Source organism: Zootoca vivipara, chromosome 12, assembly GCF_965207765.1.
Source record: "Zootoca vivipara chromosome 12, rZooViv2.hap1.1, whole genome shotgun sequence".
Classification (NCBI taxonomy): Eukaryota; Metazoa; Chordata; class Lepidosauria; order Squamata; family Lacertidae; genus Zootoca; species Zootoca vivipara.
Window position 1 is genome coordinate 9,656,823 of NC_142595.1, and position 24,765 is coordinate 9,681,587.

The window sequence follows — 24,765 nt, forward strand, 5'->3', positions numbered from 1 at the left end:
CACAACCCCCCCCATATATTCAATAAACGTTTTCCAATATTTTCTAAACGTGTGTTTTTCTTGTTCTCTTATTCTATATGTTAGGTCCGCAAGCTGAGCGTATTCCATCAGTTCAATAGGGAAGAACTCGGACATTCTCGCCCCCTCCTCCAATTTAAGGCGTTATTTAGAGAGAGGATGGTTTTGAAAGAATTAAGGGTTTAAAAGAGCAACGCCTCTGCATGCCAGCCAATGCGCCCCACGTGGTTTCCGCGTGCGACACGGTTTTGGAGCTGAGTTGTTTTAATATTTGCACCTCCACTTTTCCAACAGCGATTGTTGAGCAGGAACAGTAATAATAAAAACTGCAAATGCTATAATATCAAACGCAGCAGCCTGTGATGCAAACAACAAGAAGAAATCCATCAAAGCAATCAATTCAATTCAACAAAGTCATACCATGGCCAGGATACTTCCTAATTTCAGCCAGGAGGAGGGCAATTCACAAGATGAGGAGTGTTTTACAGGAGGGATTTTCGACTGGAAAAGGCAAACCCATCCATACTCCCAGCACTCTGCAATATTAGCAACAGACTGCAACCAACAAGTACAAAATAACCTCTCTGCAGCGCCACAAATCCAACTCAGTGGTGTAATGTTGGAAAATGTTGATCACTTCTCCTACCTAGGCAGTTACCTTTCCACAAGGGCCAACATTGATGCCAAAATCCAGCATCGCCTGAGCTCTGCGAGTGCGGCTTTCTCCCGATTGAAGTGCAGCGTGTTTGAGGACATTCGCAGGGAAACCAAAATGCTTGTTTACAAAGCTATTGTACAACCAGCCTTACTATATGCTTGTGAAACATGGACCACTTATAAACGCCATCTCCAACTCCTCAAAAGATTCCATCAACAGTGTCTCCGAAAATTTTTACACATCACTTGGGAAGACAGGCAAACTAATATCAGTGTACTGGAAGAAGCAAAGATCACCAGTGTTGAAGCAATGATTCTTCAACATCAACTTCATTGGACTGGTCATGTTGTGCGGATGCCTGATGATCGTCTTCCAAAGCATCTACTACACTATTCCGAACTTGAAAATGGAAAGCGTAATGCTGATGGTCAACAAAAGAGGTTTAAAGACTGCCTCAAGGCAAATCTTTAAAAATGTAGTATAAACTCTGACAACTGGGAAACACTGGCCTGCGAGTGCTCCAGTTGGAGAACAGCCTTTACCAAAGGTGTCATGGGCTTTGAAGAAACTCGATCTCAGGACGCAAGGGAGAAACGTGCTAAGAGGAAGGCATGCTTGGCAAATCCACACCGTGATCAACTCCCACCTGGAAACCAATGTCCCCACTGTGGAAGGATGTGTGGATCCAGAATTGGCCTCCACAGTCACTTACGGACCCATTGTTAAAACCGTGTTTATGGAAGACAATCTTAGTCGGCTACGAGTGGTCGCCAAAGAAGAAGATTAGCAACAGAATAGAATATAGTGCCAGGTTGTTTTGTACGGATCTGTAAACGATACCTGCTCATGCTATTTTATTTTTATTGTTTTTAAAGACACACTACTCCATAAACAACAAATCACAATAAAATCCGAATTGGAAAGAGGATGAACAATCCTGCTGTTTTGTGTTTGGGCGTGGAGACGTCGGTGCTATGATAAAAGCTTGGATGGCTGGATTTCTCCACCGATATCTATTGGCAGCTCCCAGTTCATTCCTCCTTTGTTAGCAGTTCTCAGTTATTCCTTCACATTTCTCTGATGAAAATAGGGTCGTCCTATTGCATAATAGGGACATCCTGTTCCACCACCATCATCATTTTATCATTTATACCCCACCCACCTGACTGGGTTGCCCCAGCCACTCTGGGCAGCTTCCAACATCTATAAAAACATAATAAAACATTGAACACTAAAAAACCCCTTCCTTATACAGGGCTGCCTTCAGATGTCTTCTAAAGGTTGTAGAGTTACTTATCTCCTTGGTTCACGGGTTGCATAACTCCATACCCTCCAACATTTCTCTGATGAAGATACAGATATCCTAAGGAAGAGTGGGACATTCTGGGATCAAATCAGAAACCAGTACTGCTTCTGTAATTCTGGGACTGTCCCTGGAAAATAGACTAGAATTGTGTAGCCTAACCATTATCTGATAGGCAGCACAATTCCTCGGGTTGGAACTGGGAGTGGTGGCAGTGGCAAGGACCTTGTGTTACTTGGGAGGGGGCTACTTCAGACTTTTCAGAGTGAGACATGTTCACGGTGCGGCAAGCTTCTGGGTTCCACAGAATCTTTCAGGCAGGAGTAGGGAGGGTGAGGAGAAGCAAGTCTAAAATATAGATACTGTGGGAAATGACTACTGTATATATAACCACTTTGCCTTATTCCCAGAAATGGCTGTACTTGGAGACCTTACCTCTACACTGCCTCCAGAACTGATCTTCTGTGGTTGGACTCACCCTTGGAACAGGCTCTTTAGCATGTTCAAATTACCTTTTCTTCACCAGTAGAAGCCAGAGACAGCTTCCACATATTTGCACCTGGGAGTGGAACTTTCTGGTCAGAGATTGTAGTTTAGAACTTATACACAACATAGAACGCAGTTTTCCATCCTAATGAAGGGGAGAGCGGTAAGGTGAATCATTCCCTTCTTATAAAGACCACCACTATTGGTTTTTGTTTTTCAAAAAAAAACCCACAAGATTTATTCAAAAGTTACAATACAGTTGAAATGCAATGCATTTAAAGACCACTATTGCAGATTGTGAAGCTGAGGCTCCAATACTTTAGCCACCTCATGAGAAGAGAAGAATCCTTGGAAAGGTCCCTGATGTTGGGAAAGATTGAGGGCACTAGGAGAAGGGGACGACAGAGGACAAGATGGTTGGACAGTGTTCTTGAAGCTACGAACATGAGTTTGACCAAACTGCGGGAGGCAGTGCAAGACAGGAGTGCCTGGCGTGCTATGGTCCATGGGGTCACGAAGAGTCGGACACGACTAAATGACGAAACAACAACAAATTGCTCTTTACCAAACTCGCATTGTTTCAAAATGTGCCTCTGGTGAGAGCAACGATATCACTCATTGCCACATACACATCCTCCAAGCGTATCCCAAGAGGGAAAACTCTCACATAGTCTCTGACACTTCAGAAACTTGAACCACCATTTGTTTTGGCACTGGGAGTTGGCTATGTTGAGTTTTTGCTGGAGAGCAGCCAAGCAACACCCCCCCTCTTGAAGTTTGTATATCTCTCATAGTGCTACAGGGAAACCACGTGCCAATATCTCCCCCCCCCCTGCTTTGCAGAGTGTTTATAGAATTGGTCTTATCTTACGGGCTTCAAAACTATGTTTTCCTTCTCATTGGTTTCATATACCTGAGCATAGGGGTAACTGATACATTTTCAGCATGCTGTTGGCTTCTTAGCTAGAGAGCAGGGCCCTCTTAAGCATATCCGGTGCCGTGGTGCAAAGATCCCTCTGGAGCGCCCCCCCCCCCGGTTTCCCAGAGTTGTTGACCTTTTTTAAGGGGGAGGGACCCCAAAGTTGTTGACCTTTTTTTAGAAAAGGCTGCTCCCGCCCTCGCACTGCTGCCCTGTGCTGCTCCTGCGGGGCTGGGCATCGGCTCCCGCGGCGGGATCATGGTGTGGGGCTAGGCAGCCAGGCGTGATGGAGGTGGCACGGGAAGTAGGTCCGGGCAGGGACAGGCAAAGCGAGCTGGGCTGTCCGCGTCGCCGCAGCAGAGAATCACGCTCACTCAGCCACAGTCTTGCCGTCCTTGCTTGGGGAGGAAGGGAGCGTGACTGGGAGGGGATCGGGCAGGGGAAGGAAACGCGACTCGTGTGAAGGTGTGCAGAGGTGGTGGGGGCAGCGGGAGGAGGCAGGCTCCGTGCAAGGTGGTGGAGAAGCAGGGGAAGGAGGGAGGGGCGCTGGGGGCAGCAGTTGCAGTGTGTAGCCTCGAGTGCAGGGGTCTTTCGAGGTAGAGTGGACGGGGGGAGCGGTGGTAGAGCCAGGTTTATTATGCGCAGAGCTTGGGATGCAAGCACACACCACGCAGCCGAGGAGGTGGTGGTGTGTCGCGGAGCCAGCGGAAAGAGCTCCGGACTGCGGCAAAGCATCCGGAGCCTTCCCACCTCCGACGGGCGCTGGAGGTGCGCAGGCACCAAGCCCCCGCTCCACCTCGCTTACCTCCCCGCTCTCCCCTCCCCGGACTCTCCCCGGACTCTCCGCCTGGCGCCCTCCACTGCTTGGCGCCCTGGCTTGCCGCGCCACTACGCCCAATGGTAAAGACGTCCCTGCTAAAGAGCAAAATCTTAGCGTATGGATTAGCCAACAAAAAGAGGCACCATATTTTAAACTGGCCAGACAAATAAATGTGGGAATGCTGTAGGTAGCAGGAGAGGATATATTGATTAATCTTATCCTTCCTAACTCACGCTAGCAAGTTTCTTCACAATAGCAGAGTGCTTTCCCCTATAAAACGGCAGGAAGCTGGCTGCAGACTTGTTAAAATCTCTCAAGACAATAAACAATTCAATCTGGCTTGTCCAGATTGGGATATGTCCTGGTAATATCCCTTGAATCCCTCTTAAAAGCATAAAGACACAACAGTCTTATTCATAAGTAACAACAATAAGTTGACTCACGATCAGGCAGAGCCCAGTGTGATCCCTGAAGGCAGGCTTTAGCTTAAAGTTACAAATACATAGAAATGGGTTTACCCCATATGGGAGATAACTCAGGGAGTCTTAGCCAGCAGTGCAGTCCAGGAGAAGCAGGAAGCAGGCAGGACGAAAAAGAAGGGAGGTGGCTATTTTTCCAGGTCTGGGAAGGTCACGCTCACCTACTGGTCACATGCAAAGGAAGGATGCTCCAGACCAGGTGTAACAGGAAGTTTGATTGGCTGGATCAACATCCCCTGCATGTCCACTCTAGCAATACAGGTAATGTTGTACTTGACTGCTCCAGTGGATTACATCCCACAATAAAAGGCAGTGAAATGAAACTCGCAATGCAATACAGAGTTATGTGTGCTTAAGGTCGCAATACGCTTAATTATGCCTTACCTTGTGTTGGCATTTGGTCCCCGCATGCAATTTTCCACTGTTCGGAAAACAAGTGTGCCTATGCATTTTCTCAGCACAGCAGCATCAAAGAAGCAAGGATCTCCCTGGAATCTGTGAAAAATGAGATTATAAAATGTATACAGTGGTAGCTCGACTTATGAAGGCGATCCATTCCGCGGCGCTCTTAGTAAGTCAAAACCTTCTGATGTCGAAGCGTCCATTTTGTGCATGCGCGAAGCACGATTTTGCGCTTTGCGCATGTGCAGACCACGTGCGCCACTTCTGCGCAGGCGCAGAACACACGCGCAGCGAAAATACTTTCGGGTTTGCTGACTTCGTAGGTGGAAACCTTCGGAAGTTGAGGTACCACTGTAAATGTAAAAATAAGGAATGCTGGAAATGCAGTCAAGGAAGGCAACTTTTTCCATTTGTGATGGACTTGTAATAAAGTCAAAACCTTTTGGGATATGATATATAATGAATTGAAGAAAATGTTAAAGTTTACATTTGCTAGGAAACCAGAAGCATTTCTATTAGGAATAATAGGCGAGGAAATAAGACCAAGAAAGACCCCAAACTGTTTAGGTATGCAACTGTAGCAGCAAGAGTTTTACTAGCACAGAGATGGAAACAAGAAGACTTACCGACGATCCAGGACAAAGATAGTGGAATATGCTGAGTTGGCGAAATTAACTGGGAAATTCTGAAACCAGCGGGACCAAATGTTTCATAAAGACTGGAAGTTTACAGAGTATTTGAAAGACATTTAACAACATTTAACAACACTGTCAGGACTGATTTGAAGCTTGATAGTTTATAGAAAGCACAGATTTACAATTAACATAATTTTGTGATTATCAGAATTGAATAGAGAGTAAAGAGGGGAAATATGAAATGCAATTTAAAAAGATATAATTTAAGGTAATCATGGGCTGGGAGGGAGAGGAGTCGAATGCTCTCCCATTGTACTTCTGAGCCAGGTATTTACCCTTAAAATTTTAATTTTCTATAGAAATTACTTACCTTACCTTTTTGGAACCAGTTTCTTATATCCATTTAGGCAGCCTCGATATCTTCTAAATGTAAATAAGAAGGTAAACTAATAGTGGGCGGCTCAGTTTGGCGGCGGGTAGCTCAGTTTAGTGCCGTGGAACTCACTAGACCCCTCTAGAAGATTCCCTCTTCTCTCTGCTAGAGCCCGCTAGAGACCTCTCCCTCCCTTGAATCCCAATGGCTGGCTGACATGGATTCCTCTACCAGTCACTAGGTGGCTCTAGATCAGGCATGTCAAACCTGCAGCCCTCCAGATGTTTTGGCCTACAACTCCCATGATCCCTAGCTAGCAGGACCAGTGGTTGGGGAAGATGGGAATTGTAGTCCAAAACATCTGGAGGGCCGCAGGTTTGACATGCCTGCTCTAGATACTTCTCGGTTTTTACACCATTTCAGTGTGGTAAACAACTGATTATTCGCTATCGCCCTACCTAATTTTGTTTCGTTTCATCACTTTATAACCATTTTAAAAAAATTTGCTTCTTGGGGGGGCAGCTGCCCCCTGCCCCTCGCTGGGTACGCCCATGCTTGGAGCATGTTTAGAATTCTCCAAAGCCAGTTCACCCATGGAACTATAATCTCCCGTTCATCAAACCTCAGGATATTCATGCCTCTTGCTTGATAGTTATCTATGATGAATGGCTCGTTCTTTCAACAACTGGTCCAGTGTGCATGGGAGGGTGTGACAAGCCCTTTCATGGGCTGAAACGCAGCCAAACTCCCAAGTCGATGTGGGCCATAGGGGTCTCAGAGAGCAATTTGGTAAGAGAGCAGAAATGCTGAGTTTCTCTCCAAGATGGTGATGAGAATGCTCCAACCTCTCTGGCTTTGCCTCCTGTATTCTATCCTGCTTTTGCTTTTTTGCAGAGGTAAGTGTCCCCTTTCCCGTCCTATTAGAAAAAAATAAATAGTTGTCTTTCAATGCTACATGATCTGAAAAATACCATGATACTGGCAGTAGATTAGGCAAATTGGGGGAGGGGAATCAACCCTAAGTTTTGTCTGAATTGTATGGAAAAAAGACCAAGGACTCATCAAGACAACCAGTATATGTAATTGAGCGTTGATCCTGATTTTCTCCCACAAAACTCCCATGGATGTTAGAATGCATCCAGTCTTTTATTGAGCATTCGTTCTGATTTGCTTGGAAACTCTATGATTTTTAGCTACAATGCAAGCCTAAGCATGCCTGCTGTTGTTGTTGTTTAGTCGTTTAGTTGTGTCCGACTCTTCCTGACCCCATGGACCAGTGCCTGCCAGGCACTCCTGTCTTCCACTGCCTCCCGCAGTTTGGTCAGACTCATGTTGGTGTCTTCGAGAACACTGTCCAACCATCTCGTCCTCTGTCGTCCCTTTCTCCTTGTGCCCTCCATCTTTCCCAGCATCAGGGTCTTTTCCAGGGAGTCTTCTCTTCCCATGAGGTGGCCAAAGTATTGGAGCCTCAGCTTCACGATCTGTCCTTCCAGTGAGCACTCAGGGCTGATTTCCTTCAGAATGGATAGGTTTGATCTTCTTGCAGTCCATGGGACTCTCAAGAGTCTCCTCCAGCACCATAATTCAAAAGCATCCATTCTTCGGCGATCAGCCTTCTTTATGGTCCAGCTCTCACTTCCATACATCACTACTGGGAAAACCATAGCTTTAACTATACGGACCTTTGTCAGCAAAGTACTCAGAAGTAAATCCTATTCAATTCAGTGGGGCTAAGCCCTAGTTTCCAGTTTGGGAGGGGGTCCTCTATACTGCATATTGATTTCCACAACCTGACCAAATTTCTGGCCAGGACTCTGCAATAATTACGATGACATTTGCAATCCTTTGGAGCTGTTCTCCTTCTCTTGGAAGAACGTACATTAAAAAAAACACAGTAGAAATTGTGTGATTTGGAAACCCACAAAACGACTTGTTTTGATTCCAGTTTAACAAACATTTGGAACAAATTACAACAAATTTGCCTTCCTTGCTGAGCCCGCCCCCCCCTCTTCTGAATGCATGAGGCCAGCTTCTCCATAGAAGCTCTACCTCATGGTTTATAAAGCTATTGTATTTAACTTCATGGGGGGGGGGGGTTGACATCTGTTGGTGTTTAGCTTGGATTATTTTAGTTGGCGGCAGCAAAGTTGCTTTTGATTTCCTACTCTTGGGCTCAGCTGCGTTGTTTGAATAAAGCGACAAAGTTATCCTGGCTTGAAGCATAATAACGCTGTGTTGGTGCACACCTGGAGGTGACTCCCTTGCAGGTGAGCCTGAGGGACCTTTGTTGTGGACCTGGGGTCACTCGCGGGGCAGAGGGAAGGGCAAGGAAGCTCCCTGCTGTGCTTAGAACTGGCTTCAAAGCAACCCAAACGAAGAGAAACAGGGGAGCCCCTCTCCATTTCCAGCAGCTGCACAAACATACAATATGCAAAAAAAGGAGCAGCCAAAGCGGTTATTCTGAACTGACAAGGGTAGTCTGGGGAAGCCCCAGTTAGATTTCTCTTTTCCTACTGCCAGATTCTGTCCTCCTTCACCTCTTCCATCTGTTGCACCGTGAGGGGCAGCGATAGTGATAGCTTTACATACCCTTCAACATTTCGCGGATGAAATGTTTTTGGAAGTTCAGTCCTGACCAGGGCCGTCTTAAGTGTATCTGGCGCCCTGGCGCCGTGGTGCGAAGATCCCTCCGGCACCCACCCACCTGCCCCGATTCCTAGCGCGGCTGCTGCGGGCACAGCAACGCGGCACCCCCCTGGCGCCCCGGCACCCTGGCGCATTGCGCCACCCAGCCTTGCCTTAGAGCCGGCCCTGGTCCTGACTGAGTAACTGAGAGGGAGACAGCTTTTAGCATTCTGCAAACTGAACAGAAAACATCCTTGGGGTTATTTGCTAAAAACAGGTCTCTGTGTAAGGCCTTAAGACTTAATCCCATCTATGTAGACATGGACTGTGAAAGGTTGCTGTACACATTTCTTCTGGGACCGAGTACAGCACTCCCCCCCCCTCCTCTGCATGGTCCACACACAACCGAGATCAGGGGTAGGCAACCTAAGGCCCGCGGGCCGGGGGAGGCCCAATCACCATTTCTATCTCGCCTGCGGGCGGTCTGGGAATCAGCTTGTTTTTACATGAGTAGAATGTGTGCATTTATTTAAAATGCATCTCCGGGTTATTTGTGGGGCCTGCCTGGTGTTTTTACATGAGTAGAATGTGTCCTTCTATTTAAAATGCATCTCCGGGTTATTTGTGGGGCCTGCCTGGAAATTTTACATGAGTAGAATGTGTCCTTTTATTTAAAATGCATCTCTGGGTTAATCGTGGGGCCTGCCTGGTGTTTTTACATGAGTAGAATGTGTGCATTTATTTAAAATACATCTCTGGGTTATTTGTGGGGCATAGGAATTCGTTCATTTTCCCCCCTCCGAAATATAGTCTGGCTCACCACATGATCTGAGGGACGGTGGATCAGCCCATGGCTGAAAAAGGTTGCTGACCCCTGACCTAGATCTTGCCCCTGAAAAGCACTTCTTGAGAAACTGGTTTCATTTTGAAAATAAAAACTCGTCGCAGAGTGATTCGGCATCCCACCCCCCACCCCATCCCGCCCAGTGTGTCCATTAGTGGGAAGGGAAAAATGTGAATCGGCTAATCAAGGGGAGGATTTTCTAACGCATATCAAGTAAACCCTCCCTCCCTTGTGGCATATCAGGATCCAGGATCAATGTAGACCAAGCAGCATGTTAAGAACCGGCATGATCACAGTGCTATTTTTCTAGAAAAAGAGGTGCCAGAACTCACCATGAACACCTCCCTCATTCTCCTAGAACGGCAATGGCACCCACTTGAGAGGTGCTGGAATTGAGTTCCGGCTGAAAAAAAGCCCTGGGGACGACCTATTCCATGTCCTCCAACATTTCCCCAATGAAAACAGGGACGTCCTAAGGAAAAGTGGGACATTCCGGGATCAAATCAGAAACATGGACAGCTTCTGTAAATCTGGGACTGTCCCTGGAAAACAGGAACACTTGGATGGTTTGGCTTTAGGATGGGGCCGAGACAGAAGGGACTCCTGCAATTCTCTTTCTCCGACCTTTCTCTCCTTTTTTTCTCCTTCAGGATACACAGCACTGACCTATGATGACTTTGAAGATGAAAGTAAGAGAGAAACAAATATTTCTTCTCTGGGAACAAGGAGGGCAGACCTGTCCTTAGCATCCACACCACTGCCCTTTCCCAGTTGTCTTTCCCTCGCCATTTCCACATTTCTCATCCAGAGGGTACTGAGCCTTTAAGAAATGGGGACACGGGAGGGTCTTCCCAGAGGCCACACCCTAGATTTAGAAGACCCTCCCTAGGGACGTCCACGTAGCCCAGTGGTCCTCAAAGGGTGTGGTGGCATGCCACACTGGTGTGGCTGGAGAGGATGGCGAGTGTGGTGGGAACATTCAAGGACAATCAGTATTATATTCTGGGAATGATTTGTGTTGTTATGGAGCCGCATTCTTTTATACTTTCTGGATGTCTCACGATCATATGATAAAGTAGTTGTGTTCTGTGCTATAAATCAAGCACTGCTGGGAGTTGTTTTGTTTTCCAATGTATTTCTTATCGATTTTAAAAAAAATTGTTGTGGCGCGAGCAAGTGTGGCCCAGAATCCAACATTTCTCCGATGAAAATAGGGACGTCCCATTCCATAATGATCATTTTACTATTTATATCCCACACATCTGAATGGGTTGCCCCAGCCACTCAGGGCAGCTTCCAACATATATGAAAACATAATAAAACATTAAACGCTCCCAGTACGTTTCCGAGCACAATTCAAAGTGTTGGTGCTGACCTTTAAAGCCCTAAATGGCCTCGGTCCAGTATACCTGAAGGAGCGTCTCCACCTCCATTGCTCTGCCCGGACACTGAGGTCCAGTGCAGAGGGCCTTCTGGCGGCTCCCTCGCTGCGAGAAGTCAAGTTACAGGGAACCAGGCAGAGGGCCTTCTCGGTAGTGGTGCCCACCCTGTGGAACGCCCTCCCACCAGATGTCAGAAAGAAAAATAACTACCAGACTTTTAGAGGACATCTGAAGGCAGCCCTGTTTAGGGAAGCTTTTAATCTTTAAGAAATTAGTGTATTCTAATATTTCTGTTGGAAGCCGCCCAGAGTGGCTGGGGAAACCCAGCCAGATGGGCGGGGTATAAATAATAAATTATTATTATTATTATTATTATATAAACATTAAATAAACTTCCCTATACAGGATTGCCTTCAGGCAGCTCGGGGGGGTCAGGTAACTCCATACCCTCCAACATTTCTCCAATGAAAATAGGGATGTCCTAAGGCAGTGATGGCGAACCTATGACACCCGTGTCAGACATGACACGCAGAGCCCTCACTGCTGGCACACACCCCATCGGCCCATTCACGCTATTGTTGTTGTCCCCCCCCCATTTGTTCTCCCGCTCCTCCTACAGCTTGTATCCGCTACAGCTTGTCTCCGCTGTTAAAACCCGGATCCCTTTGTTGTTGTTCCTGGTAGCCAGAGATTGGTTTTTTAACCCTTTCTGTGCTGTTTTTTTCTGGCACTTTGGCAGACGATGATTGGGTGTAACAGCATTCATTTTTTAACCTGTTCTGTGCTGGGGTTTTTGGCGCTTTGGCAGACTATGTCGGTGCTGTGTGTTAGTTCCAGCGAAGGTATTATTCGTCATTTATTTCTGTTCTCTTTCCCCCCCCCAAAAAGCGCAGCAGCTTTGGGGCATCCCTCCCCAAAAGCAAAGCAACTTTTGCACCCCCCAAAAACCTCCCAAACTTTGGTCAGCAGCTCCCCCATAAAGCTCAACAATTCTGGACACTTTGTGATAAATAAGGGGTTTGGGGTTTGGTTTGGTTAAATAGTTTTTGGTTTATTAAATAGTTATATATTACAATTATACATTTTTGTTATTTAAACTATAAATATCATGAAATTGTGTTTTTTTTCTCTCGAAGTGACACACCACCCGAATTATGCTCGGTTTTTTGGTGAATTTTGACACACCAAGCTCAAAAGGTTGCCCATCACTGTCCTAAGGAAACGCGGGACATTCCGGGATCAAATCAGAAACCGGGACAGCTTCTCTAATTTAGGGACATTCCTGGGAAATAAGGAAACTTGGAGGGTCTGGTGGCCCAGAGAAAAATGTTTGAGAACTACCGACTTAGCCCCTTCTCTTTCCACTGTCTGTCACTGTCCTATTTTCTCTTTTTTAAAAACATTTTTTAAAGTGTTCTGACATATTTTTAATTGTTGCTGTTAATAATCATCACCATAATTTTATTATTTGTACCTTGGCCATCTGACCAGGTTGGAAGCCACACAGAGTGACATAATGAAACATTACACATTGATTGCTTTGGGTAATATATTGTAGAAAGGTGGGCCAATAAATTGAAAGAACGGACAAACAAATTGTATGACAAGCAGTAGTTTGGCAGGTGCAGAATTTCTGGTGTCTCCGCACATTGATGAGGAAAGATTTCAGCTGCAGAATTTGCGCCTGCAGTGACGGTGCTAAAGGCACACGAATGCTGCCAGGAAAAAAAATGTGGTAACCTCCTTCCCAAGACAGTAACAGATTCCCTCCCTCTTTAATGGGGACATGAGGTTAGGGCAAGGGGGAACTTTTCATCTGTGCTTTCCTCCCCATTCCTCCCCAAACTGGAAGAGATCCCAGAACTACCTAATATTTTTGGACCAGGAATAAGGAGCCCCTGCCTTGGGAAGGAAGGCGTTTGGTGCTTTTTCCCTTTTGAACAAGGAGATGCTTGAGAGGAAACCATGGATGTTTATAAAAATTACTCGGAACAATGTGGAAGGAGCTGATAAGGCAGGGATTTTTTCTCTCTCTTTTTTAACAGTGAAACTTAGGGTCAACCGGTGAATTTTTACGACACCAGGTCAGATAGAAGTTAATATTGCATTGTGCAACATGAAATACAGTGGTACCTTGGTTTACAACCATAATCCGTTCCGGAGGTCTGTTTGTAAACCAAAACAAGTTGTAACCCAAGGCGCGCTTTCGCCAATGGGGCCTCAAAAAAAATATGTTCGTAATCCAAAAAAAAGGGGTCGTAATTCAAAAAAAGTTTGCAAACTAGGACACGCACTTTCGAGTTTGACGTGTTTGTAATAAAAAATGTATGCAAACCAGACTGTTTGCAAACCAAGGCACCAGTGTATATCTACAGAGCTCATTGTCCCTGGGTGTTCTGGTGGCATAGATGGCTTTCAAAAGAATTATTCTCTCTCTCTTTTGGCTTCTTGGGGTATGTTTATTCATGTCCATTGACCACTGCAGCCCAGAATAAAAGATTTACTTTTGAAAGCAGGATGATGCCCAATTGCCAGATATACTGGCTTGGTGTGCAATGTTAAACAATAGTTTAAAATAAACTACAGTGGTACCTCGCAAGACGAATGCCCTGCAAGACGAATTTTTCGCAAGACGAATGTGTCTTGCGATCTGATGGTGACTCGCAAGACGGTTTCATTTCGCGAAGAATTCATCTTGCGAACCGAGGTTTCCCATAGGAATGCATTGAAATTTAATTAATGCGTTCCTATGGGCAAAAAAAAGAAATTTCAATGCATTCCTATAGGAAACTGCGATTCGCAAGACGAATTTTTCACAAAACGAATTGACTCGTGGAACGAATTAAATTCGTCTTGCGAGGTACCACTGTATAGCTTAATGTGCAGAAGCACATCTCCTGCACATCAGCTGCTCTTAAACTCACCATGGAGAGGGGGAAACAAGCCCCAACCAAGCTAGAGTGTGGCTTGTTGTGATGTGTGAAGCTGGCACAGGCACAGCTTCCAACGGAGGTAAACTAAGGACATGGCTTGGTTGTAGGAAACAAACCATGGGTCTGGGTTCACACATCACAACATTGAGACTCTGGCTAGTTTCCTCCCTTGCATGGCACAGACGGGACTAACTTCAACTCCATCAGTTTCAATGGGTCTACTCTGACTGTGCTCAACTCAGATACAACGGATGGTTTGTCTTTTAACTACGGTTTAACACGGCATTTGAATGCAGACATTGGGACTTAAGGTTGCCTGGATACCTTGCTTGCTAGTCACCTCAAATTTCCTCATTCCTGATCCTCGACATGTAGAGAGGCTCCTTGTAGTTGTGACAGGAGGGAAAACCAGTATTAAAATCCTCAGAGAGACACTCATGAACTTAAGCAGGGTTCTGGTCTGAGCCTTTGTCCTCCTCCAGATGTTTGTCCCCCCCAGCAGAGATTTAATAATCTCCATCATCCCTCGCTTGGGAACCTCTGGGGTGGGGGGGAGGAATTTGGCTGGTCTCTGCTGGAGAGAAGAGTGCTATGCCAAGATGTAGCTTTGATCTGATCTACGGATCAACTGGGCTGATTCCATCTGTCTTCCTCTTAAGTTTGTGTCAGTTCTGGGGCCAAAAGCTGGAGGTGAAATTGTGGATACAGGGGAGATGAAGCAGGCTTCGCAGGTTCCCCTTCTTTAAATAGACCTTCCTTGAGGAAGGTAATAGTTGACTTCGTGAGTCCCCAGGCCTGCCCTATCACTGTTACTCATCCTACTGCTGTTCCTAGACTAACATCTCCTTTCTCCTTCCAGTCTCCTACCTGTACCCAGATGAAGAAGGTGAGCAGTGATCTCCTCCTCCCATCCCCTCTGTTGCGAAACAGAAGTCCTCACTCTTCTTTTAGCCACGGGCTTCTGTTTTCATGAGATCTGCGTCCCAAAATGGTCTGTTTACCCAATATCTCACTTTTTATTTGGTGACCTCTGTTGGAGGTTTTCACATGTGACACACACTGCATTCACCGCTTAGTTCAGCTTTCACCAATCTGTGCCTCCTCGTATCTTTTGGAATACAACTCCAGCTGGGGGCTGATGGGAGTTGAAGTCCAAATTGTCGGGAGAGGGCAGGGTGGTGAAGGTTGACTTAGGGTGTTTTCGCAGAGATGGGGGAGGAACACAAACCTGTATCCTTCATACATCCTGAACCAATATGTGAACTGAAATGCAACTCTCCTTCAACATTTGCACCTTTCTTTTTCATTACTTTCATTACTTTTACTGCCAATGGATGAGACTTGTTTACTGGAACTCTGTAAGTAAAAACTTCACTTATCTGCTAGGTGTCTGTGATTTATTCTAGCCTAAGTATTTTCATGGGGTCTAAACCATAGAGCCTAGGGCTTTCCTATCAGAAGGTTGGCGGTTCGAATCCCCACAATGGGGTGAGCTCTTGTTGCTCGGTCCCTGCTCCTGCCAACCTAGCTGTTCGAAAGCATGTCAAAGTGCAAGTAGATAAATAGGTACCGCTCCAAGCGGGAAGGTAAACAGCATTTTCGTGCGCTGCTCTAGTTCGCCAGAAGTGGCTTTGTCATGCTGGCCACATGACCCGGAAGCTGTACGCCGGCTCCCTCGGGCAATAATGCGGGATGAGCGCCGCAACCCCAGAGTCGGTCATGACTGGACCTAATGGTCAGGGGGCCCTTTACCTTTAAACAGAAAAGGGCACTTACATTAGTGGGAAATAATCTACAAGAATATGTTATATTGGGAGAAAGTGCCTGCAGAGATTTGCTCACATTGTGACTTTAAAAAAGAAGAAATAAGATTGCAAGGTGATGTGGAAAGGGGAAGAACCGAATTTAAGACTGAAACTAAGGGAGAAAAACAGGGAGGAAGCAAAAACACTGAGATCCAGCTCCGAGGGCCTTCTGGCAGTTCCCTCACTGCGAGAAGCCAAGTTATAGGGAACCAGGCAGAGGGCCTTGTCGGTAGTGGTGTCCGCCCTGTGGAACGCCCTCCCAGCGGATGTCAAAGAGATAAACAACTATCTGACATTTAGAAGACATCTGAAGGCAGCCCTGTTTAGGGAGGTTTTTAATGATTGATGATTTGTTGTATTTTTAATCTTTGTTGGAAGCCGCCCAGAGTGGCTGGGGAAACCCAGACAATTGGGCGGGGTATACATTATTATTATTATTACTAGTGTCTTCAGCCCGTTAAATAAACGGGCGCTAGAATGCATGCCGGCTCCTCGATCCGGTGCTCCGCGCAGCGCTGATCAGCGCCGACCCGGCAGGCCGCCAGATCAAGGAAGCGGCCTGCCGGGTCGGCACCCAGCAGCGCTGCACGAAGCACCGGGGGCTGGCGGCGGGGAAGGCAGGCAGGCGCTTGCTCTATTGCCTGCCTGCATTCCCCACTGCCTGTCACACGAAGATCGGTGGGCGCCGCTTGCCGGGGTTTGTCAACCCCGGCAAACAGCGCCCGCCGTTCTTCGGCTGTCCCCCGATGCGCTACGGCTCGGGGAAGCAGGCAGGGAGATGCAACAGCCCGCAGCTTCCCGGGCTGTTGCGTCTCCCTGCCTGCTTCCCCAAACTAAAGCGCGTGGGGGACAGAGCCGAATTGCGGCGCGGGGGGGGGGGCTTTTCGCCGTTTGCCTTCCCCGAGCTAAGGGGGAGGCAAACGGCAAAAAGCCCCCGCCACGCCGCAATTCGGCTCCGGGACTGGCTTGGCGGTGGCGGGAAGAAGGGGAGGAATTCCTCCCCTTCTTCCCGCCACCGCCAAGCCAGTCCGCAGTGGGGGCTTTTCGCCGTTTGCCTTCCCCCCAGGGGGAGGCGAACGGCGAAAAAACCCGCCGCGCCATACTTTGGCTCGGAGACTGGCTTGGCGGTGGCGGGAAGAAGGGGAGGAATTCCTCCCCTTCTTCCTGCCGCCGCCAAGCCAGTCCCAGAGCCGAAGTGCAGCGCGGCGGGTGCTTTTTGCCGTTTGCCTCCCCCTTCACTCCGGGAAGTCAAACAGCGAAAAGCCCCCACCGCGCCGCACTTCGGCTTGGGGACTGGCTTGGCGGCGGTGGGAAAAAGAGGAGGAATTCCTCCTCTTCTTCCCGCCGCCGCCAAGCCAAAGCCGGCTTCTCTCGGCGCCCGCTGCCGCTTCGGCCGAGGAAGCGCAGTCCCATGCCGGAGGTGCGCGGCAAGGCTGCCGGGGGGAGCGCTTCTTTCCCCCGCCGCCTCGCCGCGCACCTCCAGCATGAGACTGGGCTTCGGAACGGCGGTTGGCGGAGCGGCGGTTGGCCGTTGTCCCTCCGTCCAATCCCTGTGTCTCTGGGGTACATGCGCAGTACCCCAGGGACACACGGGACAACTGGACGCAGGGACAACTTGGACATTATTATATAGGATTATTATTATTATTATTATTATTATTATTATTATTATTAAACAGATATGCACAACCCTAGTTACATGCACCGTTTGCCTGTTGGGTTGAATGTAAAAAGCTGGCTGGAATGTGATTTGATTCCTCTCCCACTTCAACACCATTTGCACACGGTGTAGATCAAGCATCCCCAAACTGCGGCCCTCCAGATGTTTTGGCCTACAACTCCCATGATCCCTAGCTAATAGGACCAGTGGTGAGGGATGATGGGAATTGTAGTCCAAAACATCTGGAGGGCCGCAGTTTGGGGATGCCTGGTGTAGATGGTACAACAGAATCAGGCATCCTTTCTGTTACCTGCAATGTTTGATACGCTTCCTTCCCAGGGCGAAACTAGAAGTGATGTTTCTAGAGTAGCTGATGTTTAATAAATGAATTGCTGGCAGGATGCAGTGAGACCAGGGGGCGGGGGCACACACTGAGCTGGATATAGGTGTATGATGGGATGGGGCAGGGCCTTTATGCTTGCTGCAGTCCCAGTCAGAATTCCCTTCCGATCTCTCATTCTCGGCTAGGGCCTTTTGAAGAAGAGGACGGCCAAGCCAGTGACTGTGGAGATACCTACTATGACTGGGTAGCGCTGCTCTGCTGGCCCAAGTTCCATGCCTCCGTCATGGCTGCAGCAGAGAGCAGCCGGTGCCTCTGGGAAACAACTGGCAGGTATAGATTCCTGAGTGGAAGACAGACCTGGTTCCTGGTACCTCAGGGGGATTGGTTTCTTGATTTATTTTATACATAGGCCTCCCCCCATTTATGTGGGGGTTACATTCTGGTGTGTTGTTCCCTCTATGGCAGAGACCATACATTCCAACATTTCTCCAATGCAGACAGGGACTCCTACCATATTCTCCAATATCTATACAGTGAAAATAGGGACGTTCTTGTTGAGAATTCCATTCCTCCTGTGCTGTTGGATTGTTACAGATCACATGTCTGTTTACATTCCAGCACTGATTTTTGGAGTCTTGTGAGAGGAAATTGAGATATAGTCATACCTCAGGTTGCATACGCTGCGGGTTGCATACTTTCGAGCTGTGTACTCGGAGGACCCAGAAGTGTTTACCTCCGGGTTCCGCTGCACACATGTGAGAAGCGTTCTGCGCGATTCGCACATGCACAGAAGCTCTCTATCGGCGCTTCGCGCATGCGCTAAAGCACCGCTCGGGTTGAGTACTTTTCGGGTTGCAAACGCACCCTAGAATGGATTGGGTACTCAACCCGAGGTACCACTGCACGCTGTTTCCGCTTCGTATAGCTCAGGCACCCCCAAACTGCGGCCCTCCAGATGTTTTGGCCTACAAGTCCCATGATCCCTGGCTAACAGGACCAGTGGTCGGGGAAGATGGGAATTGTAATCCAAAACATCTGGAGGGCCGAAGTTTGGGGATGCCTGGTATAGCTTTTGTTTTCGCAGCTCTCTCTCTGAGGAAGAAAGACAGAGAGAGAAGCCGTGTTTTCTTTGTTCTGTTACGTCTGATTTAATTTGCAATAAATTAGATGTTACTCCTCAAGGCTGAGCTTCTGTTTTGAACTCCGCTAATCGTGTGCTCATGTCCCTGGATATGGGCCACATCAGTGTGACGGGAGACCAGAGTGATGAATCCCGGGTGACGCTGTGCTGGGGGGAGGCACCAGGCCTTGGCGTTATCACCCAACAATTCTAAGGGAAAGTGGGACGTCCCAGGATCAAGCCAGAAACTGGGACGGCTTCTGTAAATCTGGGGCCGTCCCTGGAAAATAGGGACACTTGGAGGGTCTGAGAGACAGCTCCTCCTGAGTCTGACCTCCTTGAGAAATTGGTTGCCATCATGCCATATATTTCCTGCTCTTGTTGATGGTGCAGTGAATACACTAGGCAGGGAGTAAAGGCAAGCTATCACAATGCTATAGGGATGAGGGTTGTCCCTTTAAGGATTTTTCACTCCTCAGACATGGAGGTGGAGCTTGAGAAGGGGAGTCCATGCTTGGAAGGTTTTTCGTTTGTTTTTTTCAACATATTTTTTTTTATTTGCCCAGGAACCTCACCAAAATGCTGGAGAGGGTGCACCTCCACAGGCACATACCTCCACATGCGGTGGGAATGCCCCAAAATCCAACTATTCTGGACAACAACCATACAAGAAATATGCAAAATAACTAAGCAAGTATTAGAAGTCACCCCAGGACTGGCCCTACTAAACATCTTCCAAGATAATAATGCCCATTCACATCATAAAGAGCTCATAACCCACCTAGTCTCAACAGCCAGAAACATCATAACCAGACACTGGAGAGACCTGTCAGGAGTAAGCATGAACCAATGGTACCAAATAGTATGGGAAACAGCCTTATTAGAAAAACTAACCAACAAACTGAAACTGGCACGGGGACAAATAGAAGAAGACGCCTTTACCCCAGTATGGCTTCCCTTTATCACATACACAGCCTGGAAGGTTATGAGCATCCTTTGGAGGTAGGATTCTGTCAAGCCAGGTTTCTGGATCCCAGTGATCTGTCCATGGTCCTGTAAGCCTCGTTCTGACCTCCCTGCTTCTCCTGTCTGTACCCCCACACCTCTTTTTCAGCTACTTTTGGATATGGCACTGATGGTCCTCGTTCCTGACATATCCTGGCTCTCCTGTAGGCAGAAGTGGCTCTTCATCCATTGGTTGTGCTATTAGGGTGTGTTGAATTTGTCAGCTTTCAAATTCTATAAATGGGAATTTGAAAACTTTGAAAACCTGGGAATTCAAAGGATATTTTGGTTAGATTGATCTAATTTAGTTTTGGTTGGTGAGTAAAATGTTTATAAAATTGCACAGAAATCATTACAAATGATTGCCAAGTACTTGCTGTTATATAACATTAATTTATTTATTAAGTATTGCCAAACATTTTGCTTTCCAAAAGCAGTTCGTGTGCTTCTTCAACAAATGTTATTATTATTATTATTATTTATTAAATTTCTATACCACACTTCATCTGAAGATCACAGGGCGGTTTACAATATGATGTTGTCCAATCACAAAAATAAAAGCAGTTTTGAATTCCCTCATGCCTAAAAACCTATTTTTAAGACCCCCTCACTAAAGACATGTGGAGAGAGAGAGAGAGAGAGCATACAGTTGCACCTTGGAAGTCGAATGGAATCCATTCTGGAAGTCCGTTCGACTTCCAAAACGTTCGGAAACCAAAGCGCAACTTCTGATTGGCTGCCGGAAGCTGCTGCAGCCAATCGGAAGCCCTGTTGGACGTTTGGCTTCCAAAAATAGTTCGCAAACCGGAACAGTCATTTCTGGGTTTGCGGTGTTCGGGAGCCAAAACATTCGAGAACTAAGCTGTTTGGAAACTAAGGTACGACTGTACTGTATTTGAATTCCTCACACCCAAACACATATTTTTAAGACCCCTCACTGAATAAATTTGCAAAAGTCAAGTTTTGCCCCATAAAAGTAACATGCCCCAGAATCATAGAATCGTAGAGTTGGAATGGATCCCAAGGGTCACCCAGTTCAACTCCCTGCAATGCAGCAATCTCAGCTAAAGCATCCATGACAAATAGCCTATAATGTTCCATCCACCACAACCTTCCCATTTTGTCCCTCTACAGCATGTATAGCGAGCTGGTCCTCTGCACTGGGTTGCTGGCTGAAGGGATGGGATGTCCGGTTGCCAGTCCCACCTTGGACGTCTTCTTCATGAGAATCCACGCAGAGTACTTCGCCAACTGCTCCCTACCCAGTGACACCGCAGAGCATCATCCACCGACTGGAGTGGTCGTCATCTTGACCTCCCTGCCGGTCTGTTTGGTGCCCCTCTCCATCGCCCTTGTCCTCCGGAAGACACGGGGTCCCGAAACTGTACTGCAAACTCCCCTGCGGTGGGCAAAAGTTAGGAAGGGAGAGGTCTTGCTAAATGCTGAGAGGGGGGAGGCAACACTTCTGGGCAACTGAGAGCAACTGGGCTGAAGTGTGAAGGAGAGGAGAATTTTATTCTGGTTTTTTACATCACATTTTTATTAAACTTTAAAATCTTTAAATTCCAGCTATCAAGTTTGTTTTACATTTCTCTTTAAACTTCGACTTCCTGCCTTTTCCTACCTGCTGCTCTGAATCCCATCCCATCCACATACAGTGGTACCTCGGGTTGCGTACTCAATCCATTTTGGGGTGCCGTTTGCACCCCGAAAAGTACGCAGCCCGAGCAGCGCTTTAGTGCATGCGCGAAGCACGCAGAATGCTTCTGCGCATGCGGCGGAACCCGGAAGTAAACATTCCGGGTCCGCCGCATTCTTAAGCGGCTTAAGCGACTGTACTGAACATATTCTTTCATTTCAAATATTATCATCTTTCTTCTACTGCTCATGTTTCAAATCCTGCTTGCCATTTCATCTGATTATGATATTTTTCAGAGATTCCCAAAAGGGCTTCCATTCTTCCACAAACTGCCCGTCATGCTGGTCTTTTAATTTTTGCTGTTTGCTTCGCCAGTTCTGCATAGTCCATTAACGGCTACTCCCCGTCCCTTGAATTTTATTTCTGAAATTACATATTCTGCTTGTCTGCAATTACACATTAGCCCATACGGACGCTTTTCTACAATAGCAATGTTAACAAAAAGCCCCAGAAGAACGGAATACCTTTTTCGGACTACCTAAGGAAATATTGCAGTTTGATGAACTCACAAGCAGGATCTGAAATATGAGCAACAGTAGGTATTAGAGAATACAGTATTGAAGTTATGGTAAAAGACAGAAGGTATTGCACAGCAGTTTACCTTCCAAGTTCCGGACTGCAGAATCCGGGACCGGCAGCCGTGTGACACCGGAAGTTGCGTCAACATAACTTCCGGTGTCGCTTTGCCCTTCTATGGGCACCAAAAATGGCCGCCGCCGGCTTCGAAAGTCACTTGTACGCATGTCAGGAAGTGCGTCGACGCAACTTCCGGTGTCGCTCCGCCCATCTATGGGCACCAAAAATGGCCGCCGCCGACACCGGAAGTCGCGTCTATGCGCTTCCAGACATGCGTAGATGCGACTTTTGAAGCCGGCACAGCCATTTTTGGTGCCCATAGAAGGGCAAATCGGAAAGAAAAAATGGCCGCCGGCAGGAGAAAATAACGGAGAAAAATGGGAAACGAAGTGATATGGGGGACCACCGGGAAAAGGTAAGTAAAAACGGGGTTTCCCGGGGAAAACGGGGTACTTGGCAGCTATGCACAGAGGGGGGAAAATAAAAACGCAATGGAAAATGAGATGGGAAGAAAGAAAATGATAAATTTTTTATGTATTGAAGTATGTATGTTAAATCTTTGAAAACTTAATAAAAAAATTATGGGGGGAAAAAGCTCTGTAGGTCATAACATTTGGACTGTTTCTTTTCAAGTTGCCAGTAGTGCCTGCCTGTCTTTGTAAAGTGTTTCTCATTAGGCACAAGCGCCAATCTGCATTTCATTAAAAGCTGCAGTTTCTCTGCTGAACAATCTTTGTATTCCTTCTTCGGTTGTTAACCGAAACGTCTCCCTTCTCCTGCCCATCAGAAGGAAACTCCACTTTATCCAAAGGCACTTACTTCTATGTGTGTGCTTAGACTTGCAGTCTTTTAAGACAAATCCCCCCCCCCAAAAAAAGACAGCCGGAACTTTCCGCCGTGAGCAGTGGACGAGGGCAGACAGACTCCCTTCTTTATTCTCAGAGAGTTCTCGCAATCCATTTCACAATCTTTATTTTGTACCAGTTACCTAATTAGTTTGATCACCACAGCCAGATGACGATTTGCAGATCCTCCCACCCCGGCTTCTATTGAGGGGTTTGGAAACATTTTCCTTTTTTTTAAAGGCAAAACAAATCCCAGGGTTTGTCTTTCCACATTTTGCTTTAAAAAAACAAAACAAAAAACCTCCCACTTCAAAGGAGAAGTGAGTGTTTTAAGCCCTCAAATTCATCTGTGATTGATTAAAATCCAAGCCATGGAAGAATTGCCAGCCCCCTCACTTTGCCCCACCAGCCTTTGCCCTTAATAAAACACATCCCCCTCTCATATTCCTTGCAGAAGGAGCAGTATTCTTTCCCTATGGTATGTGGAATATCATGCAAGATGTAAGGTGGAATGACCTGTGGGATTCATAGTCTACACAACAGCTCTGTTGTGTTGTGTTGCTTACAATTTTCAGGTTGCACCAAGGGCTACTTGGTGCAGATCTCTTTTGGCCTCCATTGCTCCTTCCGCACTTACTCTGTTGTCTTCAAGTGTCCCCTGAAAGTTATGTATTTGATTGATAGCATGTAATCTCAAGCATGTAGTATGTTACACAATCACTGCCTGTACTAGCAATCTCAGGCTGAGAGCGCCAACCAAAATTGGCCACTGAGAAAAAAGAGGAAACTATCAGTTTGACTGGGGGAATCCCAAGGATTTCAGTAGAAATATAGATATAGATATAGATATAGATATAGATACAGATATAGATACAGTCATACCTCGGGTTACAGACGCTTCAGGTTGCGTCTTTTTGGGTTGCACATAGCGCAAACCTGGAAGTACCCAAACGGGTTACTTCCAGTTTCCGGCACTCGTGCATGCGCAAAAGCACTAAATCGCTCTTTGCGCATGTACAGAAGCGCTGAATTGCGACCCGCACATGCGCAGACACGACACTGCGGGTTGCGAACGCTGCGGGTTGCGAATGCTGCAGGTTGTGAACATGCCTCCTGCATGGATCACTTTTGCAACCCGAGCGTCCACACATATACATGTACATGTAAATATACATATACACATACACATACTTATATGGATGTCTATTAGGTATAAAAGGAGCAGTTTCTTACGAATGCTGTGGTTGTGCTGAACAGGAAGCAAATAATGGATGAAGTCACAAGGAGGAAGCTTCTAATTAAAGGGACAATAGTCCTCAAAAGCCTTGATTCCACAAGACAGGAACTGCATTTTAAGTGAGAAGATTGACAATAAATCAGGCCTGGGGAAAGAATGTAAAGAAGCACCGAAAACAGGGCAATGGTTTGGCAACGATGTTATTTGGATTCTCTGCTTTTTAAAAAAAATAAATGAAAGATGACAACTCCAGACTCAATGTGCAGTGTGAAAGCAACCCAGGATGGAATGTGTGGCCAATGAAGTCCTGGTTTCTGATTTGATCCCAGAATGTCCTACTTTACCTCTGTTTTCATCAGAGAAATGTTGGAGGGTATGGAGTTATGCAACCCCTTCTGGTTAACAGCCAGATGCACTGAGCCATTGCACCACCTTCTACCTCTGAGCAACACCCCCCTCCACACAAACACACACACACCCATTTCACAGATGAGGAACCGAGGCCAAGAGTAGGACCCGCTCTGGGGCGGCACAGCAAATCTGTTGCGGAGGCAAGACTTGAACCTAAGTTTTTTGACTCAGTGGTGAGAGAAAGACA

At 46.9% G+C, this 24,765-nt stretch overlaps 1 protein-coding gene across 1 annotated transcript; it reads left to right on the forward strand.

Annotated features, from left to right (window-relative positions):
- Positions 1 to 6,916: 6,916 nt before the first annotated feature.
- Positions 6,917 to 22,808, forward strand: LOC118094566 (receptor activity-modifying protein 1-like). Its single transcript, XM_088654954.1, has 5 exons — positions 6,917 to 6,989; positions 10,213 to 10,251; positions 14,737 to 14,763; positions 17,871 to 18,015; positions 20,945 to 22,808. The coding sequence occupies exons 1-5, from the start codon at positions 6,917 to 6,919 to the stop codon at positions 21,285 to 21,287; spliced, it is 627 nt and encodes a 208-aa protein (XP_088511080.1). The 3' UTR covers positions 21,288 to 22,808.
- The last annotated feature ends 1,957 nt before the right edge of the window (positions 22,809 to 24,765 follow it).